The 18,386-nt window shown below is 54.4% G+C and overlaps 7 protein-coding genes across 7 annotated transcripts; 4 read left to right on the forward strand and 3 right to left on the reverse strand.

Moving 5' to 3' along the window:
• Positions 1-450: 450 nt before the first annotated feature.
• Positions 451-2,445, reverse strand: UMAG_00767 (uncharacterized protein; the record flags this gene model as incomplete). Its single annotated transcript, XM_011388240.1, has 1 exon — positions 451-2,445. One exon carries the CDS (start codon positions 2,443-2,445, stop codon positions 451-453), a length of 1,995 nt encoding a protein of 664 aa, XP_011386542.1.
• A 2,290-nt stretch (positions 2,446-4,735) lies between these two features.
• UMAG_00768 (putative coatomer subunit gamma-2) lies at positions 4,736-7,564 on the forward strand (the record flags this gene model as incomplete). The annotated part of the gene is made up of 1 exon (XM_011388241.1): positions 4,736-7,564. One exon carries the CDS (start codon positions 4,736-4,738, stop codon positions 7,562-7,564), a length of 2,829 nt encoding a protein of 942 aa, XP_011386543.1.
• A 144-nt stretch (positions 7,565-7,708) lies between these two features.
• UMAG_00769 (uncharacterized protein) lies at positions 7,709-8,786 on the reverse strand (the record flags this gene model as incomplete). Its single annotated transcript, XM_011388242.1, has 2 exons — positions 7,709-7,919; positions 8,005-8,786. The coding sequence occupies 2 exons, from the start codon at positions 8,784-8,786 to the stop codon at positions 7,709-7,711; spliced, it is 993 nt and encodes a 330-aa protein (XP_011386544.1).
• Positions 8,787-9,768: 982 nt separating this feature from the next.
• On the forward strand, positions 9,769-11,832 carry UMAG_00770 (putative CTP synthase URA7; the record flags this gene model as incomplete). The annotated part of the gene is made up of 1 exon (XM_011388243.1): positions 9,769-11,832. One exon carries the CDS (start codon positions 9,769-9,771, stop codon positions 11,830-11,832), a length of 2,064 nt encoding a protein of 687 aa, XP_011386545.1.
• Positions 11,833-13,428: 1,596 nt separating this feature from the next.
• UMAG_00771 (uncharacterized protein) lies at positions 13,429-15,144 on the forward strand (the record flags this gene model as incomplete). The annotated part of the gene is made up of 1 exon (XM_011388244.1): positions 13,429-15,144. The coding sequence occupies one exon, from the start codon at positions 13,429-13,431 to the stop codon at positions 15,142-15,144; it is 1,716 nt and encodes a 571-aa protein (XP_011386546.1).
• Positions 15,145-15,730: 586 nt separating this feature from the next.
• UMAG_11202 (40S ribosomal protein eS28) lies at positions 15,731-16,845 on the forward strand (the record flags this gene model as incomplete). Its single annotated transcript, XM_011388430.1, has 2 exons — positions 15,731-15,766; positions 16,675-16,845. 2 exons carry the CDS (start codon positions 15,731-15,733, stop codon positions 16,843-16,845), a joined length of 207 nt encoding a protein of 68 aa, XP_011386732.1.
• Positions 16,846-17,460: 615 nt separating this feature from the next.
• Positions 17,461-17,982, reverse strand: UMAG_00773 (uncharacterized protein; the record flags this gene model as incomplete). The annotated part of the gene is made up of 1 exon (XM_011388245.1): positions 17,461-17,982. One exon carries the CDS (start codon positions 17,980-17,982, stop codon positions 17,461-17,463), a length of 522 nt encoding a protein of 173 aa, XP_011386547.1.
• Between the last annotated feature and the right edge of the window lie 404 nt (positions 17,983-18,386).

Raw genomic sequence — 18,386 nt, forward strand, 5'->3', positions numbered from 1 at the left:
CGCACATCGAATGTCGCTTTTTCGTGTTTCAAGCAGCAACAGCGGATTGCATTCGTGATTGACACGACACAGCTCGTGCAAGAGCATGCAACAAGAACAACCGAAAAGAGGGAAGCGAACGGAAAGGGGGAATGGGGGTATAGCGAGGGAGCGAACAAGACAAAGATTTACTCGCACGGGAACCATGTTGGAGGAAACCGACGAGGCATGGTGCACGCCTGACATCACTCAGATGACTGCAAAGACATTTCGTCAGAGAGAAGCAAAGTGGAAGCCTCTAGTTTTGCAGAGAGAGAAGAAGAGGCTAGCGGAAAGAATGAGCTATATGGGCACCTAGGGTTCTTGAGTTGGATCAATTGGACGCATAAGGCTGTTGGAGCCTGCTGACATGTCGTGCCTGAGCAGTGTGTCGTCGTGGCGTGCGCATTGCTGCATAGAGCGTGAGGGAGCTCATTCCTCGCGATCACGCTTGAGCTGGGCACCACTGCCATTGGCATTGGAATTCTTGCTGGCGTTGGCTTTACCTTTGGCATTCTCGTCGCTTGCGGCTCCGCCGGTACCCACGCCTCTGGGATGCAGACCACTCTGACGATCGGGTGTATCCCTGCTGAGCTGAGCATCACCGTTGGCCGCCGTCTCGGCGGGCGCAGCTGCTCCCGATACTCCCGATGCTCGCTGGCTGCTGCCACTAGGACCTGCCAAATTCGAGAATGGATTGGGCACAGCGCTCTGATCCAGACCGCCAGGCATAGCTTGGTCGGGCCTGACGGTAATCAAGCTCTTCAACCAGCCATTTTCGGTTCTCAGCCGGGCATTCTCCGTCTCGAGATCCGCAAGACGCTGCTGCAGCTCCTTGGAGGCTTGTTCCATCGCTGCTTCGCGCTGCTTCTTTTTGATACGGAAGCGAGCAGAGGCGGCCGTGTTGCGACGACGCTTGTCCTCTTCAATAGCCAGTCGGTTGGCTTCGGCGTCGGCTTCTGGATTCCCTGTGTCGATGAGTTTGAGTGGAGGGATATCGTAGCGTCGTTCGACGTCTTCGAGTCGGCTCAGGATGTCGTCTGAGTCGTCTGGGTCGATGTCAATTTGAGCTTTTTTGCCTTCAGACGTGCTGGTACGTTTCTTCTTGGAAGGTGCGGAGCCTGAGCCTGAGCCTGAGCCTGAGCCTGAGCCTGAGCCTGAGCCTGAGCCTGAACCTGAACCTGAACCTGAACCTGAACCTGAACCTGAACCTGAGCCTGGGCCTGAGCCTTGGCCGGTGCCCGAGGCAGAGGAGCCTGGCTCGTCAGTGACACGACTAGATGGCCCGTTGGAGGCGTTGGCGTGGTTGGCGGTAGAGCCAAACTGCGGCGCTGGGCCGATGACGAGGTTCGAGCCAAAGGAAGGAGGGACTTGGCCGGGTGAAGCAGCCGGAAGACCGCTGGAGCCAAGCTGTGGAGCCCAGTTGACGTTCTGAGGTGAAGCTCCGCTAATACTGCCGCCGCGAGAGGCTGCTAGGGACTGAGCACTGAGCCAAGGCGATGCGCCAGGACCGACGGAGCCGTTGCTGTGGGGTTGGTGGCCGTGCTGCTGTTGTGGCGTCGTGGCTTGCTGGGCCTGGTTGAATCCGCCGAGTGCAGCGCCAGCATTGACGATTCCAGCGAGATGCGATTGAAGCTGTGGATTGGTGAGGCCGGCAAGCTGGCTGAGGCTAGCAAGGGCGAGCGGGTTGCTCGTTAGAAGATGTTGCAGAGCCAGAGCGGATGTCATGTCGAGGTTGGCGGGAGCGCCAAAGCCGGGCTGTGAGGATTGCTGCTGTTGCTGCTGTTGCACATTGGGAAAGCCGTTGAAGAGAGAGAATGGACCGCCAACGCCAGGACCAGGAGGGTTGGTCGCTGGTGATGGTCGTACGGCTGCGTTAAAGTTGGGCGCACCGGGAAAGTAGGATGGATGAGAGTGGTGCTGTTGGTGAGGATGTTGGGTTGGCGTGTGGGGTTGAGATGTGGCAGGATAGGGTGGAGCCGAGCCGGAAGTGTTCGAGTCGAGTTCGCGAGCTTTTCCGCGAAAAGCATGGCTGCCACGAGAGCTTGCTGCGGCATTCCTGGCAAGCCTCTCTCGCTCTTCCTCTTGATTACGACGGTTCTCATCCTCGCGTCGCCGATTGTGCTCTGCTTCCTCCTTTTCTTTCTCCTCGTCACCTAACAGGGCGTGACCGGTAGGACCATCAAAGCTAAAGTTGGCGTTAGTCCAGAGGGCGAGTTGATCGGCAAAGTTGGGAGCCTGGGCGGCTGTGGAGTCGTTTTGGCTAGAGCCGCCAGCAACATCGTCGGCGACGGCGAAAGCGTCGAGGTTGGCAAGCATGCTGCCGGAGCGCGAGTCGTTGGCGCTGTCGTTTTGCGAGTCGGCAGGGGGCGAAGTGAATTGGTTGAGTCCGAAGAGGAAGGAGTTGGGACTTTCCTCAAAGGGCATCCTAGCGGGCCAGAGTTTTGATCAGAGTCGGAAAGCTGGCGTCAGATGGAAGGATGTGGGGGCTAGTGGTGGAAAGGATGAGCGTCGATGCTGAACTGACGTCTGGCGGGAGTTACGGAGGAAGAAGATCCGAGTCCAAGTGGGTACGATGATGGAGCTAGGGAGTGCAAGCTGACGGAGCGAGGAAGCGTGGGCAACGAAGAAGAAAGAGCGACCGAGATAGCGGAGCCAAGCAATCGACGATAGCCAGGCCGATGCAGTTGAGAGATTCAGCCAGCAGAGCAAGTCACGAGTGTGAGGGTTGAGTCGCGTGGTCAATGTTGTTGGGCACAAGATGTCGGTCGATTACTGTATCTGTGTCTGTGAATTAGATGAGCACCAAGGCGATTGGATAGGAGAAGCGAAGTCGGATGAATGCAAAGGCTCAGCGCTGGGCGAGATGACGAATATGGATGCAATCGTAGCAAAGAGGATGTAGTGCGAGATTCGGATGGGCTGCACTGAACCGGACTGAACTGGACCGAAGTGCACTCACGACTGGAGCGACTTGGAATACTTTAGTCAGAGTGAAGTTACGAGCGAGCGAAATCTGACTCGTGACTTGACAATTCACGATTCTGAATTATTAATAACTATTAATAAATCGTGAATTGTTTGCGCTTTCAGATGCTGCTCAACCAATCTTCACAGCTTGCCCAAAATTAAATTTCCGTGTTCACTGTTCACTGTTCACTGTTCCACGTTCCACGCGAGCTCCTGTTAACACCGACACAGCACACCAGTCAAACACACCTGACAGTCTTCGGTGATAATAGGTGTGATTTAGCGCGTTTTCTTTTCAGAGTCGAGAGTCGAGAGTCGTGAGTTGTGAGTGTGAGTGAGAGTGACTTGTAGACTGACACTTGCGGCTGTGGGCCTCTGGCAAGAGCACATCCATGCGTAATTCAATTCAGACAGAATTCATCCTCATCCTCCAGGCATCAGTCGGCTACGGCCGCCATCTTGCAAAATAGAGCAACGACGAGTCAGCAAGCTTTCGGACACGCACATTCACGATTGGTACGGATGGCAGCCCCTTGGTGCCGTTTAGCAGCCATCTCGCTAAGTCCAAAAAGATCCAGGGTGCAGTTTTTCTATTTGTTAGAATCCTAACCGCCCGAGCAGCCGCTTGTGGAGCTTGAAAAACCGCTTTAGAAAACCACACCCGCGAGATCCACCATTCACGATTCAGCATCCACGATAGACGATTTACGATTGGCTGCTTGCTGTTCAACCTCCAAAGCAAAGCTGCTCTCAGAAAACGGAGCGGAGCGGTTTCTCAGAAGAGTGCAGTGAGAATGTGCCCTCCGCTTGCACGATGCTGTCGCAATCTGCATGGCCGCAGATCCCATGTCAGATGGCTTGCTCGCAGCAGATCCAGCGTGGACAGAGAGTGAGGTCAACGCGAGCGATTGTCACGCAACCCAAGATGGCCTCTTTTTCATCTCATCTGACGTGATTCGTGTTTCGTGTTTCGTGATTTCGTGATTCACGATTGTGATACGTAATTGGTGATTCGTGATCCAGGTGGGGGATTCACCATCCACGATTATTCTGATTGGTGACGCGCTGCGGTGCATGGCCTGTCCAACCTTTTCCAACGTTGGGTCGTCATTTCCCTCCAAGCGTGAATCACGAATGTCGCAGCATCCTCACCCACGGCTGGCCCTCTTGTGTTCGTGGTTGATACTCGTGACTCGACCCGATCGATACATCTGATCTCTCCTAACTGGCGTGGGGATGTATCCGAACTGTTAGATTCCGATAGGCGTTTTCTTGGCTGTTAGACCTGCATCGAGTTCACATCCGAACACCAGAATTACGTACGCGCATGTCATCTGGTTGTGATGGCAGCCCGATCACAATCACGAATCAATCAAACCATCGTGTATCAGCGCACCGACCAATTTCGAGTCCGAGTTGAGTGAAGCTTACACGTTGGAATCGCGAGCGTGTTGAGCTGGAAGCAACAAGCTTGATCTCGATTTCCAACACTTGGCAAATTCCAGCAGACCGACGCCCACACACACACACACCCAACACAGCAACGACAGCGAGCAAAGGCACTCACAACTCAACACGCCAAGCGGCTTCTCACATTTCCGTCATCCACACTCGATTGTCTCGCTCATATCATCCTACCTCATCCTCGCACCTTTGTTCCAACGACATCACAGCTCATCGGCAGTAGCCTCCGTCTGCGCTGCCTCGCTGCCTCGCTGCCTCGCTGCCTCGCTGCGTCTCCTTCGACATGTCGTTCAAAAAGGACGAAGAGGTCGGGGCCACAGGCTTCTACCAGGATAAGACCTCGGTCATTCAGGAAGCTCGTGTCTTTAACGAAACGCCCATCAGTCCTCGCAAATGCCGTATCCTCCTCACAAAGGTCATCTACCTCCTCTACATGGGCGAGTCCTTCAGCCGTCAGGAAGCGACCACCCTCTTCTTTGGTGCTACCAAGCTCTTTCAGCACAAGGATCCCGCTCTCCGACAGATGGTCTACCTCGCCATCAAGGAACTCTGTCCATTTTCCGACGATGTCATCATGGTCACCGCCTCCATCATGAAGGACATGCAGCCCAACGTCGAGGTCATCTACCGTCCCAACGCTATCCGCGGCCTCAGCCGCGTCGTCGACCCTTCCATGGTTCAAGGTCTCGAGCGATTCTTCAAGTCCGCCATTGTCGACAAAAACACCTCTATCAGCTCTGCCGCCCTCGTCTCCGCCTACCAACTCCAGATCGCCGCTAGAGATGTGGTTCGTCGCTGGGGTAACGAAGCGCAGGAGGCCATCAACTCCAAGAGCTCCTCCGGCGTCGCCTTCTCCAGCGGCTTTGCTGGCGCAGGTAGCTATCTTGGCTTCGGCTCGTCCCAGTCCCAAGCTCAGAGCTCCTACCAGGCCGTCGCCAGCAGCACCTACATCACCCAGTACCATGCTCTCGGTTTGCTCTACCTCATTCGTCAGGGCGACCGCATGGCCATCACCAAGCTCGTTCAGCAGCTCGGCGGTGGTCGCGGAGGCGCTTCCAGTGGCCAGGGGAGCGTACTCCGCAGTCCTTACGCCATCTGCATGCTTGTCAGGTACGCCGCCAAGGTCGCCGAAGAGGACGCCAACCTTCGCGCTCCCATGATGGAACTCCTCGAAGGCTGGCTCCGTCACAAGAGCGACATGGTCAACTATGAGGCCGCACGTGTCATTTGCGAGATGAAGAACGTCTCGACGCAGGACCTCTACCGACCCATCGCTGTTCTTCAGCTCTTCCTCTCCTCGCCCAAGTCGACGCTCAAATTCGCCGCTATCCGCACGCTTGCCAAGCTCGCCCAGACGCAGCCCGCTGCCGTTCAGACCTGCAACGTCGACATGGAGAACCTGATCACCGACACCAACAGAAGCATCGCCACCTACGCCATCACCACCTTGCTCAAGACCGGAAACGAAGCCTCCGTCGACCGACTCATGAAGCAAATCAGCAGCTTCATGTCCGAGATCAGCGACGAGTTCAAGGTCATCGTGGTCGACGCCATCCGTAGCCTCTGTCTCAAGTTCCCCTCCAAGCAGACCGTCATGCTCACCTTCCTCGCCGGCGTCTTGCGCGACGAGGGCGGCTTCGAGTACAAGCGTGCCGTCGTCGAGGCCATCTTTGACATGATCAAGTTCATCGGCGAATGCAAGGAAACTGCGCTCGCTCATCTCTGCGAATTCATCGAGGACTGCGAGTTCACCAAACTCAGCGTGCGCATCCTCCACTTGCTGGGCGTCGAAGGACCCAAAATGCCCCAGCCTCACAAGTACATCCGTTACATTTACAACCGCGTCATTCTCGAGAATGCCATTGTACGAGCGGCTGCTGTCAGCTCGCTCGCTAAATTCGGTATTGCCGACAAGTCGCTCAACACCAGAATCAAGGTGTTGCTCGAGAGATGTCTCGACGATGTCGATGATGAGGTGCGCGACCGTGCTGCCATGTACCTTCGCGTTCTGCGCGAGTCGAGGCTTGCCGCCAAGGTCGTCAACGATGAATCGAGCTACAAACTTACAGCGCTCGAGTCAGCACTCCAATCGTACGTCTCGGACCCGTCTTCATCGACGAGCGGCTTCGACATCACCCGCATTCCGCGTATCACGCGCGAAGAGGCTCGCCAAGAGGCACTCCGAGCCAAGAGCGAAGCCACTGCCAGCGTCGCCATGGCCGCCGACAACTCGCAGAGCGTACACATCTCCAACAACGGCGCCTCGACGTCCAAGGCCGCATCCTCGCTCGACTCGGACACGTTGTACGCCAAGCAACTGGCCGAGGTGCCGCAGTTTGCCGATTACGGACCGGTGCTCAAGAGCTCGTCCAAACCGGTGGAGCTTACCGAGTCCGAAACCGAGTACGTTGTCAGCGCAGTCAAGCACATCTTTGCCGATCATGTTGTTGTCCAGTACAACATCACCAACACGTTGCCAGATACGGTGCTTGAAAACGTCGCTGTGGTTGTCGGTGGTGCGGCAGAAGCTGGGTTGCGCGAAGACTTTATCGTTACCGTGCCAGCCTTGTCGGCGCAAAACCCGAGCGGAGTGGTCTATGTTTCGTTTACGCGCGAAGGCGGAGCGACCGACTATGCGCAGGGCACGCTCTCCAACACGTTGCGTTTCGTCTCGAAGGAAGTCGATCCATCTTCCGGCGAACCGGAAGAGGAGGGGTACGACGACGAATACCAGACCGAAGAGCTCGAACTGGCTGTGTCGGACTACATTAAGCCTGTGTACGCTAACTTTGGCGAAGAGTGGGACAAATTGGCTTCGGCACCCGCTGCTATCGAGACATTTGCACTGACAGCGCTCGACGGCCTCAAGACGGCGTGCGATACGCTGATCGAGTTGTTGGGCATGATGCCGCTCGGCGGCACCGAGTCGCCTGCTTCCACATCGGTGCACACCTTGAATCTCTCCGGTGCTGTAGCTAGCCCCGGCAAACCGATCAAGGCCTTGACAAGGTGCAGGATGACCTTTGCCGCTGGCCAGGGTGTCACCATGGAGTTGTCCGTCCGAGCCGAATCAGACGCCGCTTGTCAATTGGTGATGAGTGCTATCGCGTGATATCAAACGCGCGTCTCTTTTTCCCTTGTGGCCCACTTTAGTTCACCTTGTTGTCCATCGCCATCTTGTTTGCCTACAAACTTTGATCTGCATTCTGTGTTTACTAAGGGGTATTGGATTCTGTCAAATCGCTCGTGTATAGGATCAGTACAGAACGGTAGATGTCTGTCTTCGAGTGATAAGCCGCTCTTCCTCCCTCCTCTTGAATGCGGCGACTTTCTTGACTAGAGCAGGATCTTGCCTGAGCATACGCAGGCTGAGGTTTGCGGAACAAGAGGAAGCGGGGCATTTGTAGTTGCCTGCTGCCACGTACTCTTGGACGGCGCTTCGCGAGTACGAGTGGTTGCATGAGGGGCTGTTGGTCAACATGACGAAACAAGAGTTATTCGAATGGTCAGTAGCAATTCGAGTCTCGGTGGATCGAGCAAGCGAGAACGTACTTGGTCAAAGGGTCCTCTAAAATGTTGGTCGTCAACGGACAGCGGAAGTTGATCACCAATCCACCCGTTTGGATCTCTTCGTCATCGCTATCGTCATCCTTATCATCACCAAATTCGGGTGGGATCAAATCGATCACCAGTGGCATCGGTCCATCTTCCTTTGCGACCCATACCGTATTTTTAAAGTTGTGATAGTCGGTGTTCTTTGCGTATTTCTTCCTCGACGTTTGCTCGTTGTACGCATCGAGGCGCGTTTGCACTTCTTCTTTGTATTTGCTCGCTGGGTTGTCGAGGTATACACCGGTGTGCAGGTCTTGCGCGATCTCCTCGAGGACTCTTCGACGGATCACTTTTTCCGCTTGCGCATCGATGAGTTCGCGCAGGTCGGCATCGGCTTGATCCAGTTCGGGACACGAGTCTTGAGTGCGAAATGCTTCAGCCACCTGCTCGGCAGTTTCGTTGAGCAGCTCGATGCATTTAAGCAGCGAAGGCTCTTGCGATTTGATTTCTGCCATGAGGCTGCGGACGTTGGGAACGTGCTCTTTGCCCAAAGGTTGAGGGCGCAGGTCGGCTTTCCAATCGAGGCTGTCAGATTCGGAATTTTTGGATGATGACGATGCGGCAGCATCAGCCGCAACACGCGAGCCGCTCGTTCCGACTGTTGAAGATGAGGCTTCTGCTTTGAACCGCAGGGGTTGCGATCGACGCTGTGATGGATATGTAACGTCTTCTGCTTCGTCTTCGCTGTCGTCTACTCGACGACGTCTCGTCGAGCTCGGCATGGTGACAGAGAGAGGAACGACAGGAGCCGAGAGCTGGAATCAGATGAACAAGTCGACGCAAGGAAAGTGCGGCGTCAATATGCGGATCGGTGGTGATGAGAAGGTCAGATGGCGTTTCGGCAATTTCTTGTGTTGAGTGACGAGACAAGCGTGAAGTATGGGAGAGAGCAACACTTTGCGCGCGCTTCAATCGTGAAAGGCACAGACAGCTGTGGCCACTCGACTTGATTCTCGTTAGCAACATCCGTGATCGCCAATCTCAATTACAACTTTTTCTCAGGGTCCGTCACTCAGCCTGGTTGCAGCCAAACCCAGCAATCATGAATCTTGAATGATATCGAGCTTCATGGTCCGCGCGACGCGTTGAGTGCACTAGAGTAGTGAGTGCTTCACGCTTCACGCTTCACGCTTCACGCTTCATATTCGTGATTCGTGATTGTTTTGAGCGAACCTCGATCTTTCGTCGTGCGTCACAGGCGACACACCGTGGATGATGGCTCAAAATGTTAAATTGTCTCGAAGTCGGGGCACTGGACCACTCTCACCTCTTAAAGTTTAGACCACAAAAACCCACACATGACAACCGCGGACGACAAAAATATGGAGCTCAGCCAAAACCAAAAAAAAAAAAATCAAAAAAATTCCTGTGTTGCGGCTATTCAGAAGCGACAAGGCGACAGAGACGATCCTCCTCGGTGTTACAGCAGCAGCGGCAAGGATAGAATCGTCGATTCGTCAGATATCATCTTGCCCTGCTATTTACCTCTTACCTTATCCCAACTTCCTGTTGCCTATACATCTTCTCTTGTCCACTTTGTGCCGACGCGCCCGCCAATCTCATCAAAGTTAGCAAGAGCATAGCTTTGCGCTATAGGCACTGCGATTCGAGGTCGTCGCAGTATCACTAGTGGCAATCGGCAGGGATCTTGGCAAGCTTTACTCATTCCAACTCGCATCTCTTCTCGTTTGTTCTTTGGGCAAGATGAAGTACATTGTGGTCAGCGGAGGTGTCATCTCCGGTATCGGCAAGGGCGTTATCGCGTCGTCCACCGGTCTCTTGCTCAAGACGCTCGGTCTTCGTGTCACCGCCATCAAGGTCGACCCTTACATGAACATCGATGCCGGCACCATGTCGCCTACCGAGCACGGTGAAGTGTACGTGCTTGACGATGGAGGAGAGGCCGATCTCGATCTGGGTAACTACGAGCGATACCTTGACGTCACCCTCAGTCGAGACAACAACATCACCACCGGCAAGATCTATCGCGAGGTTATTGAGAAGGAGCGAAAGGGCGATTACCTCGGCAAGACGGTTCAGATCGTGCCCCATCTTACCAATGCCATTCAGGACTGGATTGAGCGTGTCGCCCAGCGACCCGTCGACGGTACCGGCGAATCCCCCGAGGTTTGCATCATCGAGCTCGGAGGTACCGTTGGTGACATTGAGTCCGCCCCCTTCGTTGAGGCCATGCGTCAGTTCCAGTTCCGTGTCGGCCACGAAAACTTTGCGCTCATCCATGTCAGTCTCGTTCCCGTCGTCGGTGGCGAGCAAAAGACAAAGCCCACCCAGGCTGCCATTCGCGATCTCCGTGGTCTAGGTCTTGTGCCCGACATGATCGCCGCCCGCTGCACTGTTCCGCTCGAGCGCGCCGTTATCAACAAGCTCTCCATGTTCTGCCACGTCGGACCCGAGCAGGTCATGGCCGTTCATGACGTCTCTTCCACCTACCACGTTCCCCTGCTGCTTGAACAGCAAGGCATGGTCCGCTTCTTCCAGAAGCGTCTCGGCCTCGACATCAACGGAAGCATCGCACGACCCATGAAAGAGCAGGGTCTCGAACTTCGAACCCGATGGCGCGACCTCACTGTCGGCCACGACCGAATGGTTGACAAAGTTGAGATTGTCTTGGTCGGCAAGTATACTTCCCTGCACGATTCCTACATGTCGGTGGTCAAGTCGCTCGAACACGCTGCGCTCCGATGCGACCGCAAGCTGGTGCTCAAATGGGTCGAATCGAGCGATCTCGAACCTCTTGCTGAGAGCGAGAATCCCGTCAAGTATCACCAGGCCTGGCAAGCGCTCTGCTCAGCCGAGGGTATCCTCGTGCCTGGTGGGTTCGGCACGCGTGGTACCGAGGGTATGATCAGTGCAGCCCGCTGGGCGCGAGAGAAGAAGGTGCCTTATCTCGGCATCTGCCTTGGATTCCAGATTGCTGTTATTGAATACGTACGAAACGTGCTTGGCATCGATACTGCCGGCTCTGCCGAGCTTGATGCCAACTGCAAAGACCCCGTCGTCATCTACATGCCCGAGATCAGCAAGACTCACCTCGGCGGCACCATGCGTCTGGGCTTGCGACCTTCCATCTTCCAAGAGGGTACCGAAGAGTGGAGCAAAATTCGCCAGCTCTACGGCGGTCAGCCGGTCGTCTGGGAACGTCACCGTCACCGATACGAAGTCAACCCCGAGTACGTGGAGCGCATCGAAAATGCAACGGCCAACCCATCGTCAAAAGCGACACCACAAAAGATTCCCAACGACATTCCTGCAGCATCGCCACCGTTCACCTCGCCAAGGCTCGGATCATCGTCCTCGTTTGCTGCTGCGCAGAAGACTTTCACCGGCGTTGACGAGCTCAAGTTTGTCGGTAGGGACGAGAAGGGCGAGCGAATGCAGATCGCCGAGTTGCGCCACCACCCTTACTTTGTGGGTATGCAGGCGCACCCTGAATTCTGCTCTCGACCGCTCAACCCTTCGCCTCCCTTCCTCGGATTCATCGCTGCTTCCGCCGGATTGCTCGAGGAGCAGTTGGCCAAGCAGAAGAACTACGTTCCACCTCATCCCAAGAGTCACATGATTTCCGAGTCCGAGATGGTCAAGCGCAGGGAAGCAGGAGAGGTGAATGACAAGCCAGCCACCACACCTCCTGGTGCTGCTACACCTACACGAAGCTTGAGTGTCAACAAGGGGCCCAAGGCGGATCTAGCTGTTGCTGCTCGCATCGCTGCCGCTGAGAAGGCCAACGGTGCTGTTGCAGATCACTGATCTACTTTGTCCTATCTTTCTTTCCGGATCTTGCGGCCCTTGTCCCTGCACTACTAGCCACGCTCCTGTACCTACTTCCACCTCCATCCGCGTGCATTCTTTCGCCCGGTAGATCGACCTTGCTCCTTTCCATCAGCACGGTATGTTCCGATATTATGGTATCTCGCATTCAAAACATTTTTCTGGATTCAATCGTCCATCATTTCTGAAGCATTGTGCAAAGTTTTCGACGTTGCCAGCACGGGTGGTGGCTGCTCGTGAACACATCGGCATGGCAGCTCTGTCAGTGCTCGTTTATGTCTGGTGCACAAAATGTCACTGAACTGAGCGTTGCTTAAGCAGTCACACTCGGAACTGGCTTTGGTGTTTGCCAGAGGGTTGCTAGAGCGATTTAAGAACAGATGTTGAGAAGTCGCGCACGCTGTCAACACTTGAGGTTCCAGACCATGGACATGAGAGCGTGCGCAAGCCAACTCACGAATAACGCGCGGCTTGGGAGCCATTCAAGGTTCTTGATTCCCGTGATTGCGGCTGAGCAGATGTGATTAGGCGTCAAACAGTGCAGAAACGCGTCGCACGTCGATATTCACAATTGCAGCCAAGACCCAAGACTGAAAGTTGAGCTGTTCCTATCAATGTGTCAAAATCGCATGCCATCGTGCATGGTCAGATTTCGCCCTCTTCCTTGTTTTGTCACGAGCTGATATCGTGATTGTGACGTAGCGCAAACATGTATCGCGCCGCCTATTTGCAGTTCACCTTCCATGGGACGTCCATAGGTTGGTCCAGATAAGGCTGGAAGGTAATGTGCGAAAGCTTGTTGCTTCGATACAGAAGAAGCGGTCCAAGAGTGAGGTTGTCCGTGTGGCGCTCCTTCCGTTCTGATTGGCTTCTTCTATGATTTGATGAGCCTGTCGGTTGTGCAGCACACTCAAGCAGGGTCCCACTACTAAGTTACTGCAAAGCGGCGCAGATGCAGGATCAAGCACAATCTATCCGGCAGCTCTGGCTTGGCTCGAGGCCACTCCTAGGGGCAACTGCAATCAAGTCGTGCGGCATCACTCGGCCATGAGCCGTAGGTTAATCGGTTATGCTGTCGCAGGACCACGTACGCACCGCGCTCGAACCGAATGAAGCAGCAGAAGGCGAAGCTATTTCGTGGGACCAAACTCCTCTGCATCATCTGCTTCTCCCACACGAGCCTGTCATGCTTCAGATGAAATTCACAGTCCAGCTGCCCAACTTGTAGTGCTTGTAGTGCAAAGCATCAGGCACCCAGTGTAGATCCTCACTGGCTCCAACTGTACAAAAGCAAGACCCAAGCCACAAATCCTCTCCTTCCATGAAGTTCGTCTTCTCCCGTGTCTCCCCTTTCCACCTGCCTAGTGTTTCGCTCTATCACCGTTCTCGACGAAGCCTGGTGCTTCCGTTTCCTTCCCATCCCCTTTCGTATAGCTCGATTCGTTCCAAAAGTTCGGGCCGGACCCAGCTCCATCAACACTCTTTCAACGATAGAACGAAAGGATTCGCAAAATCTGACTCATTTCAACTCGACCAAATCACTTAACTGAGCCCTCATCCGGAAACGCGAGCGACATGACTACTACAGCACCAATCTCCGTCAAGTCTGACTCGGGCATGGGAAGGCAAAAAAGAGCGCCTTTCCACTCGGATAGGTCGAAAATGTGGTGCATTAGCGACAACAACTCAGGCAAGGACAAAGAGGAAGCGGTTGAGGTGGCAAGGGAAGAGGAGGGCGGGAAGGACCAGGACAATGATGACCAAGACGCAGACAGCACAGCCAGTGCAGACAGCGGCGGTTCGATCTCGACACCAGAGTCGTCGCCTCCCAGCAATCGTCATGCGATCCTGCATGGTGAAGACCATGTCAGTACGAGCGCGTTCGGGGCATTTGATGCCAACGGTAAATGGACATGGTCCAAGATACGACCTCAAGATTCAGACGTTTCAGACAATGGGATTCCATCCAAGATCTGCGCAAACGGAAACGGGCAACGCGTGCTCAATCGTCATGATCGTTCTCACATGGCCATGATAGGCAGTATCGGTAAGCTGAGTGCACAACCAACTCCTTGCAGCCTGTTCTGGACACAACCTCGTGACGTTTCTCACGACGATCTGCAGGATTCGGATGATGACTCGTACGATGTCGTCGGCTTCACATCGTATCATCCACGCGAGACGAGCGGCGAAGCAGATAGCATCGTGGTGCCAGTTCGCATTTGCGTCGAAGACGACTCTTCGAGCGACGAGAGCGAGTCAAGCGTCACTACAAACTCGTCTAGTGGCAGTGACCCGGAAGCACGTCGAAGGGCTCGCGTCCACATGCTTCAACGTTTGGGTCGCAACATCCCCATTCCTCAGCGCCGTGCATCTACCATAAAGCTTGGCCATGGAGCTCCTCGCAGACCACCGTCGCTGGACGAAATCTCGAATCGTGTCGTTTCAGGCTGTACCAACTACTATGCGAAAGGCACACCTCCAACTAGCGCTGTGCCTCACCAGCAACGATCTGTGAGCTGTCCTGCACCGCTCCCGTTGCAGCGAGAATGGTTCGGAGAGGTCCAAGTCATGGTAACGCCACCTACGCCGCAAATGCCTGCCGAGAAGATCCCTGGCGTCGTACTCAAGAGTCCACACATGCCCTCTTGTGCGTTCTTCACCGACGCACGTGGCAATCTAGTTGCGCCTGCGTTTGACGTGGCACCGGGACGCCAGATCATGCTCGAGGAGAGGGAACGGCAGGCAGAAGCGTGGTTAAAGGCGTACAGGGAGCAGCAGCAACGACAGTATCAGCAACAGCAAGAACGACAGGCGCTGCATCTCACATTGGGAGCTGCTGCACTGGCTCCGCCGATGGCTACTGGTGACCAGGCGGCTGCCACCTTTGCGCCAATTAGTCCACCGCGTCGAAAGCCAGCTTCGTCTAACTGTGGACCTGGGCCTGTCGCCGCCACATCGCTGCTCCCCTTTGGTGGACCTCCAATCCCACCTCGCCGACGAAGTCTTGGAGGACAGCGTCAGGCTTCCGCACAATTGCATGCACAAGTCACCTCCAAAGTCGTTGATCCGGATCAAGCTTGTACGCGGCGACCTTCTCCTGTCGAGGTGCGCGGTTGCATTCAGACGCCGGTTGATTTACCGAGCACGACTACAGCAACCCCTGTTACTCCAAATCGGCGGTCACTTGTAGCGAGGCTCAGTTTACGCAAGTCCAGCAAGGAGATCCAGGCAGCTTGCGATTCTCTTCGGATCCCGCGTAAAGCTGTGCCTACTGCTGCTTATGACTGAGGCGCAAAGCTTTTACCGTGCGTCTTCAGACTTGTATTTACTGTGCTTGCTAACCGTCATTCTGTCTAGCCTGGAATTGCAGTCTTGAGTGTGAGGGTGTGGGTTTCTCATCCAATAAGGTCTTCCGCCGTCCCTGCACTCGTGACTGACTGACTGTGCTACGAAAGTTCTTGTGAGCTAGAGAAAGAAATACGTCAACCTGCTCTGTTTTACAGCCACAGTCGTGAGTGTGAGATCTAAGCGATCTCAAAGAAAAAACATGTTAGAACGTATCTTTTTCTGACCTTTGCGGCGTGTATGGTAGTTTTGAAATTACTTCGGCCGAACAAGGTAGTTTCGGAACCGAAAGTTTTTGCCATCTCTTTCGTTCAGTCTCGAGATGTCAGCGAGAAGCGCGCGTCGCAAAATTCTCAGAGACTCGCACCATGGCAGGGCAAGAGCAAGGGCAACGCCTGCAGCCTAGCAGGTGTGAGTGAGTGAGTGAGTGAGTGAGTGAGTGAGAGTTGAGACTGAACACCCGTCTTCGCCATCAGATCGATCTTTGTCTCCTGCAACCTTTCCAAACACATCGCCTATTATCGTCAATATGGAGTCCACCAAGGTCCCTGTCAAGCTCGCTCGTGTAAGCATCACCCTCGACACATCTATCAGGGCACGACCAGCATGCGAGCCATCGATGTTCTTAAGAGCGATAGCAGCAGTATCAGCAGCAACAACTAGATCAAAAGCAGCAGCATCAGCAACGTAAATTTGCAACTTGCGGACATCAACATGATGACAACCATCGCTCAGCCAGCGCTTGTACATACAATCACCATTATCGAGACAGCAGCATCGAGAAGAATGTGACGATCAGGACACAGCCGAGTTATGCCTGGCAGAAGTCCGGTTCAGAATCGCTCGAACCAAGCCAACATCCGTTTCCATGATGGTCGCATCTTCGCGTTTGGAAGACGTGAAACATGTCTGCTCGTTGCGCGTCGATAGAGTACGTCGAGAGAGCGCGCCCGGATGGACTACCAATCGGCTGCCACGTATTAACGATGACAGCCCGCGCGATTGCAGCTACATCCTTCGCAGCTTCTAGTCTCTTTACTTGATCACGCTGTCACCATACCGCTGAAACGGCGAATGTATCGACAAGCAACGACGTCGAACCGAACAGTCTGCAAAGGCAGAATCGATTTGGCACTGCGCTCGACGCTCATTATGCCATTTAAGCATGCTGTCTGGAACATTGCGTATGACTGCATAGTTGCATCGGCGGTTGTAGTTGGAAAGCTGCGTGAGGCTCGACACTGCGGTGCGTCACAATTCTGCATGTATCGACTGAACCGAGTCAACAAGTTTTCCGCGTATCTTAGCAACCACCCATCGCTCACATTCAGCCAACACTGCGACAATGCTGCTTGTATTACTGCTGCTATTACTCAAGATGCGGCTCGGTCGTGCTCGTCACCACAACGTTAAAAACACTGGCATTTTCGCTCACACTTTGCTTTTCCTATTCGCTGGTCTTGACTATAACAGGTTACTAAGGTCCTCGGCCGTACCGGCTCGCGCGGTGGTATCATCCAGGTCCGCGTTGAGTTCATGGACGAGACGCGCCGATCGATCATCCGCAACGTCAAGGGCCCCGTTAAGGCTGACGACATCCTTGCGCTTCTCGAGTCGGAGCGTGAGGCCCGACGACTCCGATAAACGGCTTGCCTCTTTCGTTTGGCACACAATGGTTTCATTTTTCGCGCCTGAAAACAGAATTGCGACCATGTCGTTTTGTTCTGCCGTCAGCTGGTAGGCTAGCGTCGTAGGTCGGAACTCCACCCTCGATCGTCGGAAGCTTTTCCAGCATTCGCATGCCGGCAAACCAGGATGATGCTCTGTCAAACGTTAGCAAGCTCGTTTGGGTTTCGGTAGTCTCTCCTCAGTCATCCTGCTCGGTGAAAGCGAGTAGGATCGTGTACAATCAGCAATCTCTCTCGCAAATCCATACAACACACACCTACACGCACACCTTGGCACTTTTTTTCCTGTTACACATTTGCTCTGCATTTGTGTGCTGCAATCCAAAAGCCCCTTGTATGGGGTCCGATTCTGTGACTTTTTTCTCTTTGGAAATGACGGTGTGCATTGGGGCGTGACTGTGAACGGTCCAGTGTGGGAGGGGGTGTTTGCGATGAAAATGATCGATGCTCTGATTGGTTGAGAAGAGACTGGAGGATGATGCTACAGAATGCAAGGCAAGCGGATGCATGAATGCGCTACGATGGGTGAGCGCGAAGCTGGACTTTGGCGATAGGATTCACGATTGTCGGATCAAGCAACATTAGAATTTGCCGAAAATTTTTCGAGAGCGGTGACGATGAGCTGGTGGTCGTCTTCCTGTTTGAGGCCGGAGACGACAATGACTCCGGCGGGACCTGCGGTGAGACGGTTGATGCGAATGGGAAAGCCTCCGCCATGCGCAGCATAGTCAGGACCCAAACCGTCAAGGTCTTTGCCCTTGAGCAGACGTTGACGGCCCACCAGAAAGCTCGAAAGACCGAAACGCTGGACGGTGTTGCTCTTGCGTCTCACCCAGTCCCAGTTGTCTGGACCGAGCTTGGACGCGTTTCCAACCGCACAGGAGAAGAGAGTATGCCCCGAGAAGAGCGCGATCGAGATGACGATGCCGTCTGACGTTGGATCGAATTGGTCGAGAAATGCGGATCGGATGAGCAAACCAAGTTCGAAGGCGGTGTTGTTGCTAAGTTCGGCAAGCACAAGCTTGGCTTCTTGTGACTGGAGGAGAGCGATCTGGTCGTGCAACCGCTGTTGCTGTTCGTGCGAGAGGCTCATCTTGGAGAGTCGGCTTGAGATTCGGGGAGCGTAGTTGGTGAGTTTGAGCTCGTAGAAAAGGCACAAAGTATGTTGACAACCTGTGAGGTTGCTGAATTCATGGCCGATTGGCCACCAAGCTTGTCGAGGCACAGACCCTCACCAGCGACAAGAACAACGAACGGATGTGTTGCATAAAGTGTATTTGTGATTGCACCATGCGTTGGCGGCATCGGTGAATCACTAACGGCTTCAAGAGCCCACACCAAAGCAGCCGAGCGCAATGAGAAGCACACGTCGGACTTTGGACTTGGTACGGCAGCTACAACAACTAACTTATACGAGATACGAGCCAAGTTAGGTAGCAGGCACGAAGTGCCAGGTGTTAGGTGCTACACGATCCACGATTTAGGATGTTAGTATTC

This window comes from Mycosarcoma maydis, chromosome 1, assembly GCF_000328475.2.
Source record: "Mycosarcoma maydis chromosome 1, whole genome shotgun sequence".
Classification (NCBI taxonomy): Eukaryota; Fungi; Basidiomycota; class Ustilaginomycetes; order Ustilaginales; genus Mycosarcoma; species Mycosarcoma maydis.